Genomic DNA, 23179 nt, shown 5'->3' on the forward strand with positions numbered 1-23179 from the left:
CCCTCAGACTCAGCACCGCCTTCTTGACCTGCAATCTTCTTCCCGACCTCTCCGCCCCCACCCCCTCTCAGGCCTATCACTCTCGCCTTAACCTCCTTCCACCTATCCCATTCCCAATGCCCCTCCCCCAAGTCCCTCCTCCCTACCTTTTATCTTAGCCTGCTTGGCACACCCTCCTCATTCCTGAAGAAGGGCTTATGCCCGAAACGTCAATTCTCCTTCTCCTCCTCCTTAGATGCTGCCTGACCTGCTGCGCTTTTCCAGCAACAAATTGTTAAGCTCTGATCCCCAGCATCTGCAGTCCTCATTTTCTCCTAGTTGTTATGAACAGGTAGGGAAAGGGTTAAATTTTGCGTCGTGTGAGAGAAAGGCTCAGCTCGCATGACGTGGATCAGGTAAGAACTTGCATAAACAATGAGATATTGGAGGCAAGGGTAGTGATTTAACAGGGTGAAAAAGCATTCATTATGTAAAGCCATTTAACAAGATGAAGAAGCATTCATTATGTGAAACCAGTTAACAAGGTTAAGAACATTCATTGTATAACGCCAGATGGCTTAATCTTTACCATTGACACTCGCTGTTTGCAACATCACCCAATCAATAATGTATGTTGCCTTATTTGGATATTGCACCCTGTAAAATGGCTATATAATTCATTAAGAATCTGTTGTTCCAGACAAGATCAAGAACTCATTCCCCCATGCACATGGGTATCGTTCTCTCTCCCTCCAGGGCCCGGAATAAAGGAAGATAGAAGCAAACTGTGTCTCTGAGCGTTTTGCTTCGTCCGATGTGGGGACAGGGAAATGGGACTACAGGTCGGCCTCCACCACCACCCTCTATCTTCTACCTTTGAGCTAATTCTGTATCCAAATGGCTCCCCTCCCTGTATTCCATGAGATCTAACCTTGCTAACCAGTCTACCACGAGGAATCTTGTCGAACGTCTTGCTGAAGTATGTACAGATCACGTCCACCACTCTACCCTCATCAATACTCTTTGTTACTTCTGTTTTTTGTGTAAATATATTTATTAGAAATTCTTTTTTAACTTCACAAACATATAAAATGATTGAAAACTACAAATCAATAACAAATATCAATATAAGAAAAAAATACACAAATTACAATACAACTACTGTCTCCTAACTATTAAGCTACCCTCTAATATAAAACAAACCTTAACACTGTGCAAAGCAACACCAAAAAAAAAGAAAAGCAAAAGAAAACAAAAGAGCCCACAAAGTACAGAACAGCTATGCTCAGCGCAAAGCTCCCAAACAAAGGAACGGGAGCATTGTATATATACCCGTATTAACTCAGGAGACCCGCTCCAGGGCCCAGAGCTTGAAAATCTAACCATCCTGGTTAAACAAACACCCTAGTTAAGATAACTGACAAATCTATTTCCAAATAACTCAAGTAGGGCTGCCATGTCTTATAAAAATGGTCTGTTGTGTGGTGCGCCATGTTTGTATATATAGTTCTTCGACTCCTCAACTTTATTTAGTTGTGTTCGGCGTGTTTGTACCATGTTTGTAAAAAAAGTCTACGGGAATGTGCTCCATAATTAATTTCCGCCATCCCAGCAAGCCCAGTGGGTTGTCAGAGACTCAGTTCATCAGTATATTCTTCCGTGCACGGTATGCAAGAATATTAAATAGTTTCTTCCCATACCCATCTAAAGATGGTAAATTCGGTAGACCTAAGAGGAGAGATATCGGGTCTACTTTGAATTCAGTCCTCAATACCCTCCGAATCTCTCCCACCACAGTGCTCCAATAAACATGGAGCCTATGGCATGTCCAGAAGCAATGGATAAGAGTACCTACACTTATTTTACATTTGGGACACACTGAAGATGCCCCTTTTTTAAACTTGGCCAGACAGTCTGGTGACAGATGAGCCCTGTGTAGGACTTTTAACTGCGTAACGCAGGTCCTATTACAGATTGAGATCTTTCGAGTATTCTCCCATATGTTTTCCCATGTTTCAGAAGAGATCTCCAATCCTAGCTCTTGCTCCCAGACCTCGCATAACTGGTTAATATCCTGCCAGGCCCTGCCACCCAGCAGGCGATAGAGGGCACTAACCAAAAGGGTGCTTGTGGGACGTAGCAACAGCCTTTCCGTCTCGGGCTTCTAGGGCTTAATGAGAAGCGTAATCTTCTTCTGGATGAAATCCCTAACCTGAAAAAAACGGAAAAGATCTCTACTAGACAACCTGTATTTGCGGCTCAGTTGCTCAAAAGACATCATGATCTCCCCCTCAAACAAGTCTCCCAAACTAGAAACTCCTCTCGCTGCCCATAGTTTGAACCCCGAGTCCATCATCCCTGGTTGGAACCCTGGCATGACATCTTAGGTGTAAGTGGCGAAGTCTTGGATAAACAACCCTCACTCTGACGCATCGCCCTCCATGCCTTGACTATACGAATGACAATGGGGTTCCGGCAATGGTCCATAACTGTCCTTATCTTATTCATGAACAACAGGTTAATAAGAGGTCACTTGGCCTGGGAGACCTCAATATATCCAGCCATACTGAGTTTGGATCACTACCTACCCTCAATCACAGACAAAGGAGAGCAGGGAACTCAATGATACCTCCTGATATCTGGGAAGTCAACTCCTCCCCCTCATTGTAGCAACTGAAATTTCGTAAGCTTGATGAGGGGCCGCCCACAATGCCAAAGGAATCAAACCATTCCATAAGCTTCCGTAGCATTGACCTCGTAAACATTATAGGGAGCATACTCACGGGATAAGAAGGTTGGTGAATATGGTCCAAGTTTGTCAGCAACAATCGATTCAGGGGTTGGTGATTTCCTTAGGTGCAGAGAAAGCATTTGGCTGGGTGGAACGGCCAGAGGGTGGCGATATAAAACCTCCACCTACCTAACAAAGACTCCACCCAACCCAAACTGTTCTAAGACACAAAAAAAAACTGCCATTCCACTCGGTCAAATGCTTTCTCTGCACCTAAGGAAATCACTAACCCCTGAATCGATCGTTGCTGACAAACTTGGACCATATTCAGCAACCTTCTAATATTATTACCAGGACCTACAACTCCTTATAAAGCCTGTCTGGTCCGCTTTAACAATATGGGGCAACACCCTTTCCAATCTCAGTGCCAGGATCTTGGACAGAATCTTGAAATCTGAATTTAATAGAGATGGGCCTGTATGAGGCACAATCCTCAGGAACCTTCCCCATCTTAAGAATTAAGGAAATATTAGCTTCTCTCAAAGATGGTGGTAGGCATTCATGTATATAGGAGTGATTGTACATTTCCAACATCGACCCTGACAGAATCCCCATAAACTCCTTATAAAGCTCACCCGGGAGACCATCAGGGCCAGGCACTTTCCCATGCCTAGCTGCCTCATGTATTTCCTGAACTGTCAAGGGGGCATTAAGGAGAGAGGCCTGTTCCAAGGTTACCCCTGGAGGGGGGGTCCAGGTTCTTAAAAAAGATCTCCATTTTAGCCCTCCTGTCCTGACAGCCTTCAGACTAATACAATTCAGAGTAAAAGCTCCGACAAGCCTCATTAATCTCCTTAGCATCGTAAGGACCCCGGCGCTGTCTCTGATTGCAGTAATGGATTGGAGAGCACGCTTTTTCCTAGTCAGAAATACTTCCCTGGCCTATCCCCATATTCAAACAGCCTTTGTCTAGCAAAAGCAAGTTCTTTCTTCGCATGTTGTGTCAATATTGAATTCAAGGCAGCCTGGAGGGCCGTGATCCGCTGTAACTTAGTCACCGAAGGCCACACAAAATGTGCCGCCTCCGCGGCTTTCAACCGCGTCTCAAGTAGACGCTGCTGTTCTTCCTTCTGTCATTTCCGGCTAGTCGAATAAGATATAGCTAATCCCCTAGCAAAGGCCTTAGCAGTCTCCCATACCATAGATGGACTACTAGCCGTGCCTGAGTTGATAGTCAAGAATTCCTGAAACTCCTTCAAAAAGTATTCCACAAATTTGGAATCCTTAAGGAGAAAAAGAGTCCAAACGCCAGTGCCGCAAACCTAGCCCCTCACTCTTGGCCTTCACCTCCAAATATACCGCCGCGTGATCGGAGATAGCTATATTCCCAATTTTACAACCCATAATCGAATCCAGAAGGGCTGAGGGAGCCAGAAAGAAGTCAATCCTTGTGTGACATTTATGTGGTTTTGAAAAAAAAGATGAAGGTAGGGCGAAGACATCTCCAAATATCCACCAACCCCAACTCCTCGCATAAGTCAACCACCTGCTTGGCCTGCGAAGAAATATTTGGGGGCCCACAAGGCAACTTGCCCACTGTCAGATCCAAAAGACAATTAAAATCCCCTCCTATAATAATGTGCCGTGTTCCAAAAGCACTCAACTTAGAGAAAGCACTAATCAAAAATTTGAGGGGATGCGCCGGAGGACAGTAGACGTTTAAAATGCCATATTCCTCCCCATGTATCAGGGCTTTAAGTATCACAAACTGTCCCTGCTCACCTTTCACCTGCTCTAATAATGTGAACGAAAGATTTTTCTGAATAAGTACCGCCACTCCCCTACTTTTAGTAGTAAAGGATGAAAAGAAGACCCAGTCATAAACCCCCTGTTGTAATTTCAGGTGTTCCCCATCATCAAGACGGGTTTCCTGCAACAAAGCGATATCAACCCTTTCCCTCTTAAGGCTAGAAAGCACTTTTTTACTTTTAACAGGCGATGACTTCCCTTAATATTCCAGGCGCACCATTTAATAAGACACTTAGCCATATCCCCTTTCAGACGCCCTTGTACCCCTGGGAGGAAGAACCCTGCTTACAAAGTGCCGAGCATCAGTAAATGAAGACTAATAGATTCGAAAAACTATTTCTACAAAAACTACTCTATCATAACTATAAACAACTATTACTACCAAAAAACTACAAAGAAAACCAACTATTAAACCTTGAATGGAAGACTCTTCCCCCTGCCCATAGGGGGCACTCATCCTACCCATCTCCTCCTTCACAGCTCCTTCAAACCCAGATTGTGCCCCAGCCTTAGGCCAGAAAGAAAAACAAGGAGTTGATTCTTAAATCAACAGAAAAAAAGACAGTCAGGATGAGCACTCCACCCCTCCCTGGCTTCATGTCACCAATAATTATGACTAAAAGAGAAGCAGAACAAACAAAAAAAAGGGGGTAAGACAACAAAGAATATCCACAAAATTTCCCATCAGAAAATCCAGTTATTAAAAAAAAAGGAACAACTTATTCCAAAGTCTTTTCCCCCCTTTCCAAAAAAGAAATTATTAGGGAGAAAGAAAGGAACAAAAAAAAAGGGAAACATGGGGAAAGATAGAAAAGAGAACAAACATTAACTGTATTCTTCAGGCCAAACCATCTATTTTAAAGTGTCCACAAAGTTTTTAGCTTTATCCGCTGAGTCAGATGTATAAACTGAGTCCTCGTGGCTGAAATGGAGCACTGCGGGAAATCTCATGGAGTACTGGGTGCCCAGGGTCTTCAGCCTCTTTTTAATTTCAGCCTAGGATTCCTCTTTAAAACTAAAGCTGCAGAGAAATCCTGGAAAAACATGATTTTTGACCCCTTGTCCAGCAGTGCCTGTGGATCTTTTCCCAAGGATCTGGAAGCTTCTATCACTTTTTACTTGTCCTTCTATGAATAAAAGTGCACTCGGACCGAGCAGGGTGGCATTGCATTGGGCCTGACCTGTGCCCTGTAACCCAATAAGCCCTTTCAACTTGCAGCCTGCTGGACTCGATGTGAAGGCCCAAAAACTTCGGCAGCCAGCTTTCAAAGAAGCTGACTGGCTGCTGACCTTCCCCACCTTCAGGGAGCCCGACAATTTGGAGATTTACCCTCCGACCTCTATTTTTGAGGTCGTCGATATGGTCTCAAGACCCACAACCTCTCGCTCCAGGAACTGGATCCGACTGGATGAGGACTCCATCGCAGCTTCGGAGGCCTTAGTTCGACCCTCCACCTCCTCCAGCCTCTCCCCGAGGCCCTGGATCTTCTGCTCATGCTTCTGCAGCATAGATGTGATAGGTTGGACTTGGGCACGAATCTCCCCACGGATTTCCTCAATCACAGCCCCAACTTTCAAGGTAAATCTCTCCATCACCGCAGCCAATTCCTGTGAGTCTGTCAGGTCCCCGAGGGGTTCAGGAGAGGCTGCTGCTGCAGTCTCTGGTGTGGTGGGTGCTGCAGGGGAGTGTCCTCCCTGCTGCTGTTTGCTTGCTCCTTTTCCCTTTGGTATCCTTCCCACTCCCAAATATTAACAAATATGAATTCTATAAGGTTTTAAACTAATAATTCCACCACATAAGTTGGCCAGGGATGGCAATAAACACCAGTATGCCTTGGCTGTTAGGCAGAGCTGTCCACAGCAGTTCTACAGAATCGCCGCCATCTTGCCGAGTCTCCCTCATTATTACTTCTTAAAAAAAAAATCAATCGAGTTCAGGAAACACGATTCCCCAAGCACAAAGCCATGCTAATTATCCCTAATCAGTCCTTGCCTTTCCAAATAATGCAAATCCTGTCCCTCAGGATTCCCTCCAACAACTTGCCCACCACCGACGTTAGGCTCACTGGTCGATAGTTCCCTGGCTTGTCTTTAAGATCCTTTCTTAAACAGTGGCACCACGTTAGCCAACCTCCAGTCTTCCGGCACCTCACCTGTGGCCATCAAATGACACAAATATCTCAGCAAGAGGCCCAGCAATCACTTCTCTCGCTTCTCACAGAGTTCTAGGGTATACCTGATCAGGTTCTGGGGATTTATCCACTTTTATGCGTTTCAAGACATTCAGCACCTCCTCCTCTGTAATATGGACATTTTTCATGATGTTACCATCTATTTCCTCACATTCTATATCTTCCATATCCTTCTCCACAGTAAACACTGATGCAAAATACTTATTTAGTGTCTCCCCCATCTCTTGCGGTTGCAAACAGACTGCCTTGCTGATCTTTGAGGGGCCCTATTCCCTCCCTAGTTACCCTTTTGACCTTAATGTATTTACAAAATCCTTTTGGATTCTCCTTCACACTATTTGCCAAATCTATCTCAAGTCCCCTTTTTGCCCTCCTGATTTCCTTCTAACTTGTGCTCCTACTGCCCTTACGTTCTTCTAAGGATTCACTCGATCTCTCCTGTCTATACCTGACATATGCTTCCTTTTTTCTCTTGACCAAACCCTCAATTTCTCTAGTCATCAGCATTCCCTACACCCACCAGCCTCGCCTTTCGCCCTAACAGGAACATACTCTCTCTGGACTCTCGTTATCTCATTTTTGAAGGCTTCCCATATATGGGCTTGGACAAACGATGAGGGAAAGGAGTGCTGTAGATCGGCAGCAGGACCCTGGAGTGATGCTGAGATTCTGAAAATTGCCCCCGCCCAAAACCCGAAACCCCACCCAAACCTTGCCTCATATTCACCATCCCCCTGACCTCGAACTCTGAGGCCAAACGGTCTGTCCTCAGTAAAGGGCTCACATTCGTGCCCCTCTGCCCCCACCTCAATGAGGTTTGTACCCGCCACAACGTGGAGCTCTTCTCCCACCACCTCTGCACCACTTTGTTTTGACAAAGACTCTCAAACTCCCTTCTTCTCCCCCCACCAACCTTACTTCCCACTTGGACACCCCATCCCAGCCTCTTAGCTGCCTTAGTCGTCTTTATTGCTGACTGTCAAGTTGATATCAGCTGCCTCAATTTCTCCACCCCACTCACTCACCCCAACCTCACCCCTCCGAACGTGCAGCGCTCCATTCCCTCCGCACCAATCGCTATTTCACCATCAAACCCGCTGACAATGGCAGGGCGGTGGTAGTCTGGAAGTCGGACCTTTATGTCACAGAGGCTGAATGTCAGCTCTCCGACACCATGTCTTACCTCCCCCTTGACCACGACATCGCCATGACCCATCCAGCCACCAATGCCCATGTGGTCCATGACTGCATCGCCTCCAGTGATCTCCCCTCCACCGCCTCCAGCCTCAGAGTGCGCCAGCCCTGCACTGCCCAGTTCTACCTGCTCCCAAGATCCACAGGCCCAACCATTTTGGCCAACCCATCGTCTCGGCATGCTCCTGCCCCACTGCACTCATTTATTCCTCACTCGACTCCATTCTTAGTCCAGGCACTTCCCACCTACATCTGGGACACTGACCATGCCCTCCACATCTTTGTAAACTTCCAGCTCCCTGGACCCCAGCACTTAATCTTCACTATGGACGGGCAGTCCTTATACACGTCCATTCCACACAATGACTGCCGTCAGTTGCTTCCTCTCCAACAGACCCATCCAGTCCCCCTCGGCCAATACACTCCTCCACTTTGTCGAATTAGTCCTCTTCCTCAATGACTTTTCCTTCAACTCCTCCCATTTCCTCCAAATCCAGTGGGTGGCCATGGGCACTCGCATGGTTTCTAGCTACGCCTGCCTCTTTGTTGGCTATGTCAAACAGTCCCTCTTCAGCATGTACACAGGTACATTTTGAAAGCACTTAGGAAACTGTTCTTAAATCTGTTCCTCCCTACTGTTAACAGTCTTTTGAATGGATAGATGTCTCCAAAGTTTGAATACAGGCTCCAATGACCATCTCGAGTAGATGAAGAGATTCCGTAACACTATAGTACATAAAAAGATAGGATTTTCCAATGGTCTTGGCCAATATTTATCCCTCAATCAATATCACTAAAACTGACAATCTGCTCATTAAATTTGCAGATGTTCTGCACACATTTATTGCAGATTTTCTATATTCCAAGTGACTACACTTCAAAAGTAACTCATCAGTTGTAATGAGCTCTGAGACATCCTGAGGTTATTATATCATAAGTCTATATGTATTTATTTCTTTGCAAAACAAATATGATTTACAGCAAAGACCACATGAACCTTTTTCCAAATATTGATATGATCAAACTCAGTTTTAAGATACTTTTGAAAAAAAAAGATATAGCTCATAAAAAGTAAATATCACAGTAATTTCAGAATATTGTGGAATATTTCATGTTATATGGTAGAGACATCAAAGTCTAAGCCACCATTAGAAACATTTTATGAAGGTATAGAAAACTGATTTCAGAGTATTTTGAAAAAATACTCAAAAACAATAGTGAAAAACAGAAGCCCATATTGTGCTTGTACAAGTTGGCAAAACTGTCATTGATCAGTCATTTCAATTAAGGAACGGAGCAGTGAAATCCAGAAGTTACTGTCAGTGAATACACTGTTGAAGTCTCTGCAGATACAAAGAAAATCACTTGAACCAATATGAATTTCCCTTTCCACAATGCAATGACACTATTTAAAATGCCTCAAATAAGTTACACATTAGTGAATAAGGTCTAGTTCGGTTTTAGTGACGTCCTAAGCCATATCCACTTTTGAACAACCTCACAGGCCCTGAAAAACTAATAAATTTGTAAAATTGCCACATTATTTTAAATATTGGCTCAAATTTGATTTGTTTTAAACTGATTATCATATTTTCACTTTGACTTTATAGCCATTGGTCTTGATCTTTATTTTACCCTTGAAAATCCATAAATGTGAATGATAATCAATGCATTCTGCTTGCTATGAGAATCCTTCAGGGTGATTAACTGTTTTGCTTGATTCATGTTATAGCTATTACCTTGTATTCCCCCAATTCTGGTGCCAGAATCGAATATTGAGAAAATTGAAACCCTCACAACAAAGATTCCTAAACCTTATTGGATTATTTCTTTTTTAAGATCAACCACAATTACTGATGAATGCAAAACCCAGGCCAGGGCCTCTTTGTCTGCATAACTGTACAAAAACTGCCTGCCAAATCATTCATTAAATATTTGGTAATACAGACTGTAAAGCATGCTAAAAAGATTAGAAGTTGAAAACTTTGAATTGCACTTATCAGAACTAGGAGGCTAGAAAAAATGCACATAATTTTATGCAGAAAGAGGGAGGGTGCTGATTGCTTAAGCAGTCATTGGCTTGGCTACAAGAACATCAAAATGTCAATCTTAATTCTTAGACCAGGCCGGTAGATTCTAATTGGTCAAGATATTGTCATGGAGATGCAAAATCTGACTGCCTCCACAATCTCTTTTTTGTGGAAAAAAATAATGTCTCAATTCATGTGTCTACAAAAAACAGGGTATTTATGCACATAGGTATCACACCGCTAGCCCAGCCAGTGATCTTAAATTAATATTCCTGTATCCGTTAGCACAGTCCAGATTATTTAACAAATGATATTCAATAACAGAATCACATCTAACGGTAGATATACTTTTCTGAGACTTGCCAGCATGGGCTGGTTGAGTACAAGCAGCATGCTGCTCGCTGCGACATTCAATGGCATGTGTTGCTTGATGCAGCTCAATATCAATTTGAGCAGCTGGCAATGTGACGCATTTGCACGTGGTATAAGTTACATATAAAAATATTCAGAACCATGGTTTACAACAACAAAAATAATTTGTCCGTGTTGTACGTTTCTCAAAACCAAAAGGGGTCATTGGGCATGTCAAGCTCTGCTGCTTTCCCACAGCAACACTCAATCAGAACTACCTGCCTTTTGTGAGAATTAAGTTAGCTTTTCCTGCTGCATTCCCACTCGAACACAGCCCAACCAATCACCTTCCTCTTTTCATGCTATATAACATGATGTCTCTTTTTCTAAGTCTGTTTCTTGCAACCTAGTTCTGGTGAATTCAAGCCAAAAAGCCTCAATTTCAAATCTTAATTAAATATATCTGAGACATTAATTACAATGTTTTACTTTGTGAAAAAATATGGATGGCTCAGGATGCAACAAGTTATTCTTCAACAGATATTATTTATTTTGCCGTAAATAGATGGCATAAAATCATTATGTACTTGGCACAAATGTCATGAAGCTACGAGCTCAATGTTCTCAGGCAAGTTCCAGTGTGGTGATTACTGGAGGGCTTTGACCTACAAATTAAAAGATGGCGATGTTGAAATTGTGTCTGCTCTTTGCATAGCTGCAATACTATGTTCAACCAAAAGCAAATTACTGTGAATGCTGGAAATCTGTAACAAATAGAATGCTGAAGAAACTCAACAGATAGAGAGAAAATACAGAGTTAACAGTTTGAGTCTGGTATGATTCTTCTTCTGAACGGTTTTTTTGAAAGGTTGAATTGTAGGTTTCAGTTTCATTTCCCGCATAAAGCAAATACAGGGCAGCAGAAGCTACATGTTACCTTTTCTCAATCAGATGGCAACTCTTCCAAGAACACTGCTGGGGAATTTGGGCAACATGAGTCCTTGATAACGTATAAGAGCTTTATTTGTTACAACACTGAAATCAATAATTGCATGACAAGATGGGGTACACAAGAGAGGAAATATATTAGTTATGGGGGGATGCATGTTAGAATAGTTACTTCAGACTTCAAGAAACCTTTTTCTGCTCCTCTCAAGCTCCATGCTCCAGACCATACAAGATTAAATTCCCTTTATACTAGATCAGAATTGTGGACCTAATTGCGTTATTGTATTCGGTAATGATTATTTATACCCATAACTAACTATGGTACACATACAACATATGCTTACTTTCAATGAAAGCCACTGTGTCTTTGAATTATGGAATAGCTTATAAAATACACTGGCTATAAGTCTGACATTTCTAACATACCTTGTGTGAAAACAGCTTTCCTATTTTTTTCTCTTAAATAGTCATTGCCTAATTTTAAGGAATAAGCCAAACAGAAAGCTCTCAACAATCTTATAAATTTTTTTCAAAACCTTAACCATAATCATCCTGTAATATTCTATATTCCATGGTTTATTATTTAATTCTTGATGCATTTATAACATTGATTTTTATTTATTTAGCAAATATAAATCCCCAAAACTAAGCCTCATTTACTGAACTAAAATTATTTAATCCATCACCGAGACTGTACAGGGGACATTCCTCCGCACTACTCGAGGCTTCTCCAACTGTAAATAGGATTTGTTCCAACAGCAGAACTTGGCTGCTCAGGGGCCCTGAACTGTTCAAACATATTAAGCAAGAACAACTCTGTGTAGTTCAAAGCCTGCCATTTGACAGATTGCATTTATCACAAAGAACTTCATGAGGTTCCACATTTCCCATTCCTTGATGGAAAGGATTTCTTTTGGTAAATCTTGCCACAGAAGGCTCTGCAAGATATCTTTGTTAATGTATGCTGTCCAGAATTCTGCACAGTATTCTAGATGTGGTCCAATTAATGTTTTGTCAAACTGCAGCAAACTTTCTTCACTGTAATGACATTTTAACATCAATCACCTGACTCAAAAGGAAAATGATTTAAGTGTGCTGTAACCAACTTTTATATTCCTGTTCCGCTGTGTAGTCAATTGCTATATTTCTTAAAAATGTCAAAACTAATAAATGAACTTCTCGTGTTTAACTCTTTTTTCTTTGCCTCCCAATCCTTTTTCTTTCTATTTGGTACTTTACTTGACTCTGATTTAGCCTTTATCACTCTTGTTCTTTTTCTCAATCCTTAAATCTTGTTTCTTAAGTAGATAAATCATTGACTGGATGTCCCAGATGTGACTTTCCCCTTGACACACCATTACAAGTCCAAACCTCCAGCCAGTTACAATGCAGAAGTTGAGCACAATTTGCAGGCAGTCTAGCAACAGCATGTTACACCAGATATTAAAAACCTGAATATAACTACGTTTTCATTACGTTCAAGATCAGTGGCAAACATTAAAAAGTCAAAGAAACAATCATATCACTAACACGTCTGCATGACAGTAAAAATGTTCAATTTCTCAACAGATCACCAACGAGTTGCTTTACAACCAATCACCCTTCAAGTCTTGGGTAGAACCGCAAAGCAAAATGTGGCCAGCATATTTTTCTAGACAGGAGTGGCAACCGATCGCGCAAGGCAACTGAGATAATATGAGCTGTTATTGGAGACCTTGATTGCATATAGCAAATAATATTATTCAATTCTAACCATGTATAATGAGGGGGGTCCCCCCAGGCGTGCTGCATACCTGTTCAGAAACAGCTCTGAAGAGGCAAGATCCATCCTTAGCAATTCTCTTTCGACACAGACCCTGACTCCTCAGGTACTCATCAAGCAGAAGTTCGTTGGGATGAGCAGTGCTATTGCAACGCTCCACGGCCTGGTGGCTTTTGCCTTTGCCATTGCCAGCAGCAGCAGCACCGCCCCTCTCCATCTCAAGTGGCCGCCTCGCGCCCGCTCTCCGAGCACATGGTTACACCGGCTCCTCACCGCGCGCTCCCTCTCCAGCGCCGCGCTCCACAGCTCGAGATCCAATTATCCCGGAGCGGGAGACCCTGCTCGCGCGGCCATTTGTTTTGACAGAATGCATTCTGGACGATGTAGTCGCGCTCTTGCCCTACCGCGCAGGCGCCGGGTGAGGAAAGGACTACAAGGCCCGCGGAGCGCGTCGCGAGGTCGCTGGCCGGAAGCTGTCGCGCGGGGACAGCCGGAAGTTGTCCCTTTCAGCGGCGTCGAAGTAAACGCAAGTGTTGGAATAATCAAAAAGTGGGGACTGCAGATGTTGGAAATCAGAGTCTCGGTTAGAGTGGTGCTGGAAAAACACAGCAGGTCAGGCAGCATCCGAGGAGCTGGGGGGAAAAAAAATCGACTTTTCGGTCAAAAATCCCCTCATCAGGACAAGTGTTTGACATCAGGATTGTGTTTTAATGGGGAGGTACATGTCACGATTGAAGCTTTAGGTTGATGTAAATCCTTCCAACCAAAACAAAACCTGGCAGTGTCGTCCCAAAGCCAAACGGGCTGATAGTACAAGTGACCTCAAGCTGAGCCTTGGAGTTAAGGTGCCCAGAGACTAAATTAGAGAAATGCGAGGCTTGGGGCAAGGAAGATCCTTTAGGTGAGGTGTACCCCCACCCCGCCCCGAAAGGTGGAGTAATAGAAAATGGAGGGTTCACAATCGGCCAACATTGACGGAACGCAGGGTTTTCAGCGGCTGGAGCAAGTTGTAAAGAAAGGGATGGGCTTCCTGGAGGATGTGCCCCTCCCTTTGTGCCACTTAGTACGGTTTAAATTACAGATGTGTAATTGTGCCAGCCTCCACACACAGCTCATTCCATACACGCAGTGCCCTCTGTGTGAAAACGTTGTCTTTTATATCTTGCCCCACTCTCCCTAAACCTATGTGCTCTAGTTCTGGACTCCCCCACCCCAAGGAAAAGACCTTATCAATTTACCCCGTCCATGTCCCTCATGATTTGGAGATGCCGGTGTTGGACTGGGGTGTACAAAGTTAAAAATCACACAACACCACGTTATAGTCCAACCACCTGATGAAGGAGCAGTGCTCCAAAAGCTAGTGCTTTCAAGTAAACCTGTTGGGCTAGAACCTGGTGTTGTGTGATTTTTAACCATGACCCTCATGATTTTATAAGGTCACCCCTCAACCTCCGACAGTCCAGGGAAAACAACCCCAGCCTATTCAGCCTCTCCCTTTGCTAGGTTGATTATTTTTTGTTGTTTCCTTGCTGTATATCTCTATGACTCTATGTGTCACAATTCATCTGAACAGATGGAAAAGAGATGTGCATGGCAATGTGCAACAAAAAAAAATAAGAAATTTAAAATCTGTGTTGTCAGTCAAGGGAACCATGGAGGCTCATTAAATGGGTTACGATGATATTTGGGTGCATTCAACACAGCATGAAAAATAGAAAAGTAATCCAATATTAATTGGCAATGCCAAGTGTGGAGGACGTTTTTGGCAACAAAAGCCTACGGCAGGGGTAAATGTCAGATATATTTCGAAGATACAAGTAGCTGGTCTGATATAATGAGGTTATGGTTCAGTTCAAGCTAAAATACAACACATGTTGTGATCAGTTAACCAAATTATGTCACCGTAGCCCTGGAGAGCACTGGGATTGGTGGTGTTGTAACACAATTTATGTTGGGGCCTAAAAGTATAGTTATGCTTCCCAATGTTTAATTGGAGAAAATTATATTTTATCAAAAACTCAATATCAGTTGCAGTGTCTGACAAAGCAAAAAAGTGATGATGAGGTTGAGTAGGATGCCAACAGAATGAGAATGAAAGCTGACATTACTTATGATGTCATCAAGGAATAACAAACAGGATAAAACAAAGAACTGCAGATGCTGGAAATCTTTAACAAAAACAGAAAACATTGGAGAAACTCCACAGGTCTGGCAACATTTGTAGAATGAGTAACCGAGTTAATGTTTGGAGGCAAGAGACCTTCTGTTATAAAGGGTGGTATTTATGCTGATGAGGGGGGGGAGGGGGTAAGCAGCAGAGTGGATTAGGAAAGGAGTGAATGGAATACTTAGAGATGGTGCAGAAAGAAAAAAAGAGGAGGCAAACAAAGAGATTGCTGACGATAAACCAAAAAGGAGATTAATGCTGAGTAGATTGCTTTGAGAAGTGTGCTGGAAGAAACCGATGCGAAAAAACCTAAAGTGTGGGGGTGGATGACGAACATGGAGGAGAGTGTTCACATTCTGAAATTATGAAACTCAATATTGAGTTCTGAAGACTGTGAAGTATCTTGGCAAAAGATATGTTCTTTCAGCTTGCATTGAGTTTCACTGCAACAGGCCTGATTACAGAAATGTTGGCACTTGTGTTTTTTTTTGGATTTCCACCATCTGCAGTTCATTGCTTTATTTTTATTGTTTAATTCACTTAAGTATATTTCCAGGTATGCCCACCTCAAAGAAGTTCTGCTCCTCTCACCAAGAAGACTTCCATTTGAATTTTTCTTCTTCTTGACCACCATTATGTTTGCCTTCCTTCCTAGTGTTGTCAAAATATTTGCCAAAACTCTCTTTCATAGCCGCAGCTCTTCCTCAATGACTACCTGCAGCTGAGACATACCCTATTTGAATTCCAAATAAAACTTTGCCCTTCCTGTTTTAAACCCATCCAGGATCATGGGTATCTCCATGATGTACAGCCCTTCTCTGACAGCTGTTGTAGCTGCATCCTGACACACACACTCTACGTGTGGCGGTGCGTGGCACTTTCTCAACTCTCTCCATTACCACAGCCTCACACCAACTCAAAGCCATCCTGCTGCGTTCCACTTCATTCTTTGGCCTAGTTCAAAGTATTAACAAGAAACCTTCTCAGTTCCTTTTAAGGAATGCAAGCTGCAACAATTCAGTGATATTCACATTCCTCTGGAATCTTCCTCCCCTCCCAATCCCTCTCAATACATCTCTTCCTTTAACCCCAACTCTTACCAGGTGTTCACCATTCCTTCTGACCTTATGGTCTCTTAACAATTTGTAGTCAACAATGGACTTAATTTTATTCCTTTTCGCCCTCTTATCAATGAATTTCAGTCACAATATGATGTAACAATGCTTCTTCTGTTGCCATTGGACAGGAATCCTCTTCCCATTGCACAGATGCCTTTAACACTCTCTTTATACCTGGACTGCTCCTTCTGGTCTCTTATATGCACTTGACCTGTTCATTGACAGCTGTCAACTTAACATCAGTCTCCTTAATTCTCTGCTCTCCTCACCCATTCTGACCTATCTTCCTGTGAACCTGCTCATCTCTGTGCACTTAGATCCAAACTGACTTTGTCTTGGAATCTGTCAACAAGGATGGTGCTGTTGTTGTCTGGTGTACTAACATCTACCATGCAGAGGATGAGAGCCAGATCTCCGTCACCCTCTCCTTCCTCGCCTTGACCATGATCCCTTCATTGATCATCAAACTGTTGTTTCTGTAATGATTACTAATCTCATTTGGAAATCTCCCCTCCCATAACTTCCCATATCATAGTCCCCTAACCCTATACAGCCTGTTTCTCTCTTCCTCCCAAAATCCTGAAGGGGTGAGCAGACCCTTTGTTGGTGCGGCAGCAGAGTAGATGTTCAGGCTCTGTACCCTTATGCTGCCACTCACTTGGCCAGCCACATTCTTCTTTGTGTTTTTTTTTGTTTCTTTCTTAATTTCGCTTTAGTATCAAAGTTCACCTTTTCATCTTTTCTGCAGCTGCGGTGCAGAAGGGCAGTTGTGAGGACCTGCTACGCCAGCAGCGCGGTGAATCTGAACATCCATTTCTCATGGCCATTGTGGCCGCAGCTTTATCGGAGGCTTCATTACAAGTGGGTCTGGTCCATTCCTCCTGGCAGCATTGCAGCAGATTCAGCAGAGTCTATAGTGGTGGCATGGTGGTTTTGGTCCATTCCTCATTTCCTCATGACTATGGCAGCAATTTGGTTCTTTGGTTGGCAATGGCTTTAGCGTCAGCAACTGGGTGAGCCTGGTCTGCCCCTCCTTGCTATGGTGACAATACAGTGACTTCATGTTGGTGAGAGCATGGTGGGTCCAGTCCAGAAATCCTTGCTTTGGCAGCCTCAGGCAGCTTCGATGACACCATCCCATTGCCACTGTAGATAACCAGGAGCCACGGAGTGAACAAAAGACAAACTTTGTCATAATTTATCTCAATTATTTCCATAATTAAAATGGTGCCTAGTTGTGGTGACTTATACACATCTCACTGTATTTTCATAAATATTATATTGAATGTTTCAGCCTGTTCCTGCCCCACAGAAAAATTCCTTCTTAACAAAAAGAAAACAAAGAACTGTTGGTGCTGGAAATCAGAAACAAAAATTGCTTGAAAAACTCAGCAGGCCTTGCAGCATGGATGAAGAGAAAGCAGAGTTAAAGTTTTGGGTCCAGTGATCCTCCTTCAGAAATGATTGTTCATAGGAAACAGTTTGTATAGAGGGACGTTGGCTAAAGGTAGGGTGTGGGATGGGTGGGAGTGGGCTCGATGAAGTACATGATCAGTGGTGATGGAGCCCACTCAGGAAAACAGGTGGGTAGTCAAAAGAATGTGTAGAAGCCAGCCTGGGAATGTGAATAACTACTAATGGGAACCATTAGTGGCTGACAGTAGGTCGTTGGTGGCAGCTCAAGGAATGACAAGGCTTTGTGTGTAGGAGTTGGAATAAGGACTCAATATTGAGTCTAGAAGGCTGCAAGGTTCCCATGTGTGAAATTAGGTGCTGTTCTTCCAGTTTACGCTGAGCTTCACTGAACCACTGCAGCAAGCCCAAGACACAGATGTTGACCAGGGAACATCTTTTTCTAGCTACAGTCACTCTGTAAAACATTAACTCTGCTTTCACTCCCTATTTCTTCTTATCTTGACTCAATGTATTTTTTCTCCCCTTGTCAGTCCTTCCCACTTGGAATCACGATTCTTCTGATGCTTCACGTCGGTTTTAACATTTCCAGTTTGCTGGGACCAGCCGCCTCCTCTTCATCATGGAAATGCAATCTGTCAACATGGTCATCCCTCATCAGGATGATCTGAGGTCTTTCTGCTTCTTCCTTGAAAGAAAGTATGAACTGTCCTCATCCATCTCCACCCTCTTATGCTTGGCCAAATTCATCCTCACTTTGAACAACTTCTCCTTTTAACTCTTCTCACTTTCTTCAGATCAAAGTGCGGCCATGGGTATAGAACATACAACAATACAGTGCAGACCAGGCCCTTCGGCCCTCGATGTTGCGCCGACCTGTGAACCTTTCTCAGCTTGTCCCCATACACTATCCCAAAATCATCCGTGAGCTTATCTGAGGATTGTTTAAATCTTCCTAATGTGACTGAGTTGACTACCTCAGCAAGTAGGGCGTTCCACGCCCTTACCATTCTCTGTGTAAAGAACTTGCTTCTGACATCAGTCTTAAATCTATCACCCCTCAATTTGTAGTTATGCCCTCTCGTACAAGCTAACGTCATCACCCTAGGAAAAAGACTTTCACTGTCTACCCTATCTAATCCTCTGATTACCTTGTATGTCTCTATCAAATCCCCCTTTAGCCTTTTTTCCAATGAGAAAAGACCCAGTCTCTCAGCCTTTCCTCATAAGACCTTCCCTCCAGACTAGGCAACATCCTGGTAAATCTCCTCTGCACCTTTTCCAATGCTTCCACATCCTTCCTGTAATGGGGCGACCAGAACTATACGCAATAGTCCAAGTGTGGCCGCACCAGCGTTTTGTATAGTTGCAGCATGATATTGCGGTTCCCAGTCCTCAGGTACTAAACCCATAGACAATGATGACTCAAATATCAAAGCCAAAGGCTCTGCTATCTCCTCCCTAGCTTCCCAGAGAATCCTCGGATAAATCCCCTCTGGCCCAGGGGACTTGTCTACTTTCACTCCTTCTAGAATTGATAACACCTATGCGTAATTAACCTCAATCCTTTCTAGTCTAATATCTCATACCTCATTCTTCTCCTCCACAATATTCTCCTTTTCCTGAGTAAACACCGATAAGAAATGTTCATTTAGCACCTCTCCGATCTCTACAGGGTCCACACTCAACTTCCCACTTCTGTCTTTGACTGGCCCCATTCCTACCCTAATCATCTTTTTATTCCTCACATACCTATAGAAAGCTTTAGGGTTCTCCTTTATTCTATTTGCGAAAGACTGCTTTAGTCCTCTTTGTTGCTCTTCTTAACTCTCTCTTTAAATCCTTCCGAGCTGATCTGTAACTCTCCATCGCCTCATCTGTACCATCTTGCCATAGACTGCACTTATGTCTGTCCCTTTGTAAGTTATGTGGAGCATTCCCTATTTAGTCTTTCTTGAGTCTCTTCCCCACAACTCTTTTCTCCTGTACATTGATGGCATCATTAGTCCTACTTCTTCCTCTTAACCGGAATTGGAAAGTTCTATAAATTTTGCTTTTAGTTTCCATCCTGTTCTCGCCTTCTCTGGTGCATCCCTTTCCTTCCTTGACATCTAAGTTTCCATTTCTGGGGATAGTCTAGCCACTACATTACACTTGTTAAATTCATTACAAACCTGACTCCCACAGCTACTTTGACATACGTTCTCAATCCCTGTTTCCTACTTGGACCCCATTCCGTTCACCCAGTTTCTCTAACTCTTATCACATTTGTTCTGGTGATGCCATCTTCCACAAAGCGGCCTCAGACATGGCCACCTTTTTCCTCAACTGAGGGTTTCTCCGCCACTGTGGTTGACGGGTCTCTCGGCTGTGTCCAACCCACTTCGCAGATCCACTCTCACCTCTGCCTTTCCACAATAGTAATAGGACTGGGGGTCCTCCCCTTCCACCCCACGAGCCTCCACATCCAAAGGATTATAAGCCACCATTTCCACCACCTCCAGCAGGATGCCACCATAAGATACACATTCCCCTCTCCTCTCTTGTCGGTATTCTGCAGGGCCCATTCTCTCCAGACACTCCTTCACTCTCAACACTACTCACTCCCCCACTGTGCTTTCCCATTCAGTCACAGAATGTGCAACGCTTATCCACTTATCTTGTCCTTCCAGATATCCAAGGTCCCAGGTGAACATTCCAGGCGAAGTAGCAATCTAATCTACTGTTGTTGCTCACTATTTTAGATTAGATTACTTACAGTGTGGAAGCAGGCCCTTCGGCCCAACAAGTCCACACCAACCCGCCGAAGTGCAACCCACCCAGACCCATTCCCCTATATTTACCCCTTCACCTAACACTAGGGGCAATTTAGCATGGCCAATTCACCTAACCTGCACATTTTTGGACTGTGGGAGGAAACCGGAGCACCCGGAGGAAACCCATGCGGACACAGGGAGAATATGCAAACTCCACACAGTCAGTACCTGAGGACTGGAGGATTGCAAATGTGCTCTTGTTCAAGAAGGGCAGCAGAGATAACCCAGGTAATTATAGACCAGTGAGCCTTACTTCTGTTGTCAGAAAGGTTTTGGAAAGGATTATAAGAGGCGGGAATTGAACCCGGTCTCTGGCGCTTTGAAGCAGCAGTGCTAACCACTGCGCTGCCGTGCTGCCCATTTGGTCGCCTTCCGCATTGGAAAGATGATACACAGGCTGCATGACTGCTTCCTAAGCTTCCAGTTGCTGTCACTTCAATACACCACTGTGTTCCCCATGCCAAAATTTCCACTTGGGACACTGTCTTCATGTATTCTATTCAATCTTTCCCCAAGCGCCTCTTGCTGCACCACATTCCTGTGATCAGCATAAATACCACTCTTTCCCATCTGCTTCCAGTTCTGACAAAGGGTCACTGGACTTGAAATGTTAACTCTGTTCCTCACTTAACAGAGCTTTGCTTTTGTTTCAGATAACAAGTAGGATCTTGCCATGGATGAATACTTGCAGGAATCCAGCAATTCATCAGCTACCCCTTTCATGAATTGTTTTCACCATTTTCTGAACAAAGTAGCATCAACAGCAAATTTTCTGCAACTTTCTGACAAGAATGTTCATAAAACATTACATTTAATTTCCAAAATTAAATCTGTGGGTCAAAATAGATTTTTAGGGAACAGACCAAGTAAGTGTTGCAAATTTAGGGTCTCCATTTCGTATTTCATACCTAGTATTTCCTGTGTAGCATAAGTCATCAGTCAATTGTTCCAGTAGTAATTAGCCTTATACAAGTGTAAACAAAAGAGTTATCTCTACCACACTATATCCTATTATGAATACTGTGATTTCTAAAATAAACAGCCTTCGTTCCTAGAAGAAATGGAAACTTTCAAATGGAGGTGAGCAAGGGAACAATGGTTATCTAGCATTATGAGTAACTTGCCCATGGCCATTGACCAAAAGACTTCAGACAATTGACACTGTGTAAGCTACTAGCCATCTTGCAATAGGGTATGTCAACAAATATTATGGGCAAAGGGGATCCTCATCAGGCAATTCGTGTAGGTAGCAGTCCTCGACAGGGAGCTGTTTTCTCCAGGTGGAAGATGGGCCAGAGAGAAGGAAGAATATCTGGAGAAGAGTTCCTTAACAGTTTGGCTAGAGAGCAGTATGTTTCCTTTGCAACTTTAGCAAGACTGACAAATTCTGCCAATTTGTTCATTAGATTAGATTAGATTAGATTAGATTAGATTACTTACAGTGTGGAAACAGGCCCTTCGGCCCAACAAGTCCACACCGACCCGCCGAAGCGCAACCACCCATACCCCTATATTTACCCCTTACCTAACACTACGGGCAATTTAGCATGGCCAATTCACCTGACCCTGCACATCTTTGGACTGTGGGAGGAAACCGGAGCACCCGGAGGAAACCCACGCAGACACGGGGAGAACGTGCAAACTCCACACAGTCAGTCGCCTGAGGTGGGAATTGAACCCGGATCTCTGGCGCTGTGAGGCAGCAGTGCTAACCACTGTGCCACCGTGCCGCCCGTGCCGTTCACTGCTATAGTGAGCCATTCCCAACTGTAACAGTTGTGTATTTTCTTCCTCTAAATAACTAACATATCATACCTAAACTGTTGATTAAATTGCATAAACTATCCAAAAATTGCTTACAAATGGCCGAATACTTATATTAGTTAATTGTAATCACAAACCCTCAAAATTAAATGAAGAGGAAAATCATTTTTCCCACTTCTGTCTTTTCAATTCTAGTAATGTGGCCATAGCTAGTTCAAAGTGTTTATATTGGGGAAGAGCTTCCTTAGAAAATTCTGGACAAGCCTCAATAAAATTTGCATTTTCCTTTTGAGACCTTTTGAAGGTATGCAGTCCTTGGTTGAGTATAGACTCATAGAGATGTACAGCATGGAAACAGACCCTTCAGTCCATCTGAGATTCAACCAACTGGTGGTGTCATCAGCGAATTTGTAAATAGCATTAGTCTGATATTTGGAGATGCAGTCATGGGTATACAGTAAGTATAGTAGAGGGCAGAGTACACACCCCTGAGGGTCTCCAGTGTTGAGAGTTAGGATTGAAATATTGTCCCCAGTCTTCACTGATTGTTGCCTGTGAGTCAGGAAACTGAGGATCCAGTTGCAGAGAGTAGGATCACTAAGTCCGAGATCACTAAGTTTGGTATTTAATCTCGAGGGGATAATAGTGTTGAAGGCTGAACTGAGTAGGATTCTTACAGAGTGACGAGGAGGGAGGAGTGATGAGCAAGTGATACGGCATCTAATGTGGATCAGTTGGCCCAATAGGCAAATTAAAGTGCTCAAGAGTAGTGGGGAGGCTGGAGTTGATTAATGCCATGACCAGCCTTTCAAAGCACTTCATGACCACCAAAGTTAGGGCCACTGGGCAGTAGTCATTGAGACATGCTGCATGAGCCTTCTTAGGCACAGGGATGATGTTGGCCC

General features: G+C 43.5%; 1 protein-coding gene across 1 annotated transcript in view; it reads right to left on the bottom strand.

The window, feature by feature from the left end:
- otud4 (OTU deubiquitinase 4) overlaps positions 1–13370 on the bottom strand; it is a 110993-nt gene extending 97623 nt beyond the window's left edge. The window contains exon 1 of the mRNA XM_043699024.1: positions 13028–13370. Within this exon, the coding sequence (XP_043554959.1) occupies positions 13028–13213 (186 nt within the window). The 5' untranslated portion in view covers positions 13214–13370. The remainder of the gene's footprint in view (positions 1–13027) is intronic.
- Positions 13371–23179: the final 9809 nt, after the last annotated feature.

The sequence above is a fragment of the Chiloscyllium plagiosum genome, chromosome 1, assembly GCF_004010195.1.
Source record: "Chiloscyllium plagiosum isolate BGI_BamShark_2017 chromosome 1, ASM401019v2, whole genome shotgun sequence".
Classification (NCBI taxonomy): Eukaryota; Metazoa; Chordata; class Chondrichthyes; order Orectolobiformes; family Hemiscylliidae; genus Chiloscyllium; species Chiloscyllium plagiosum.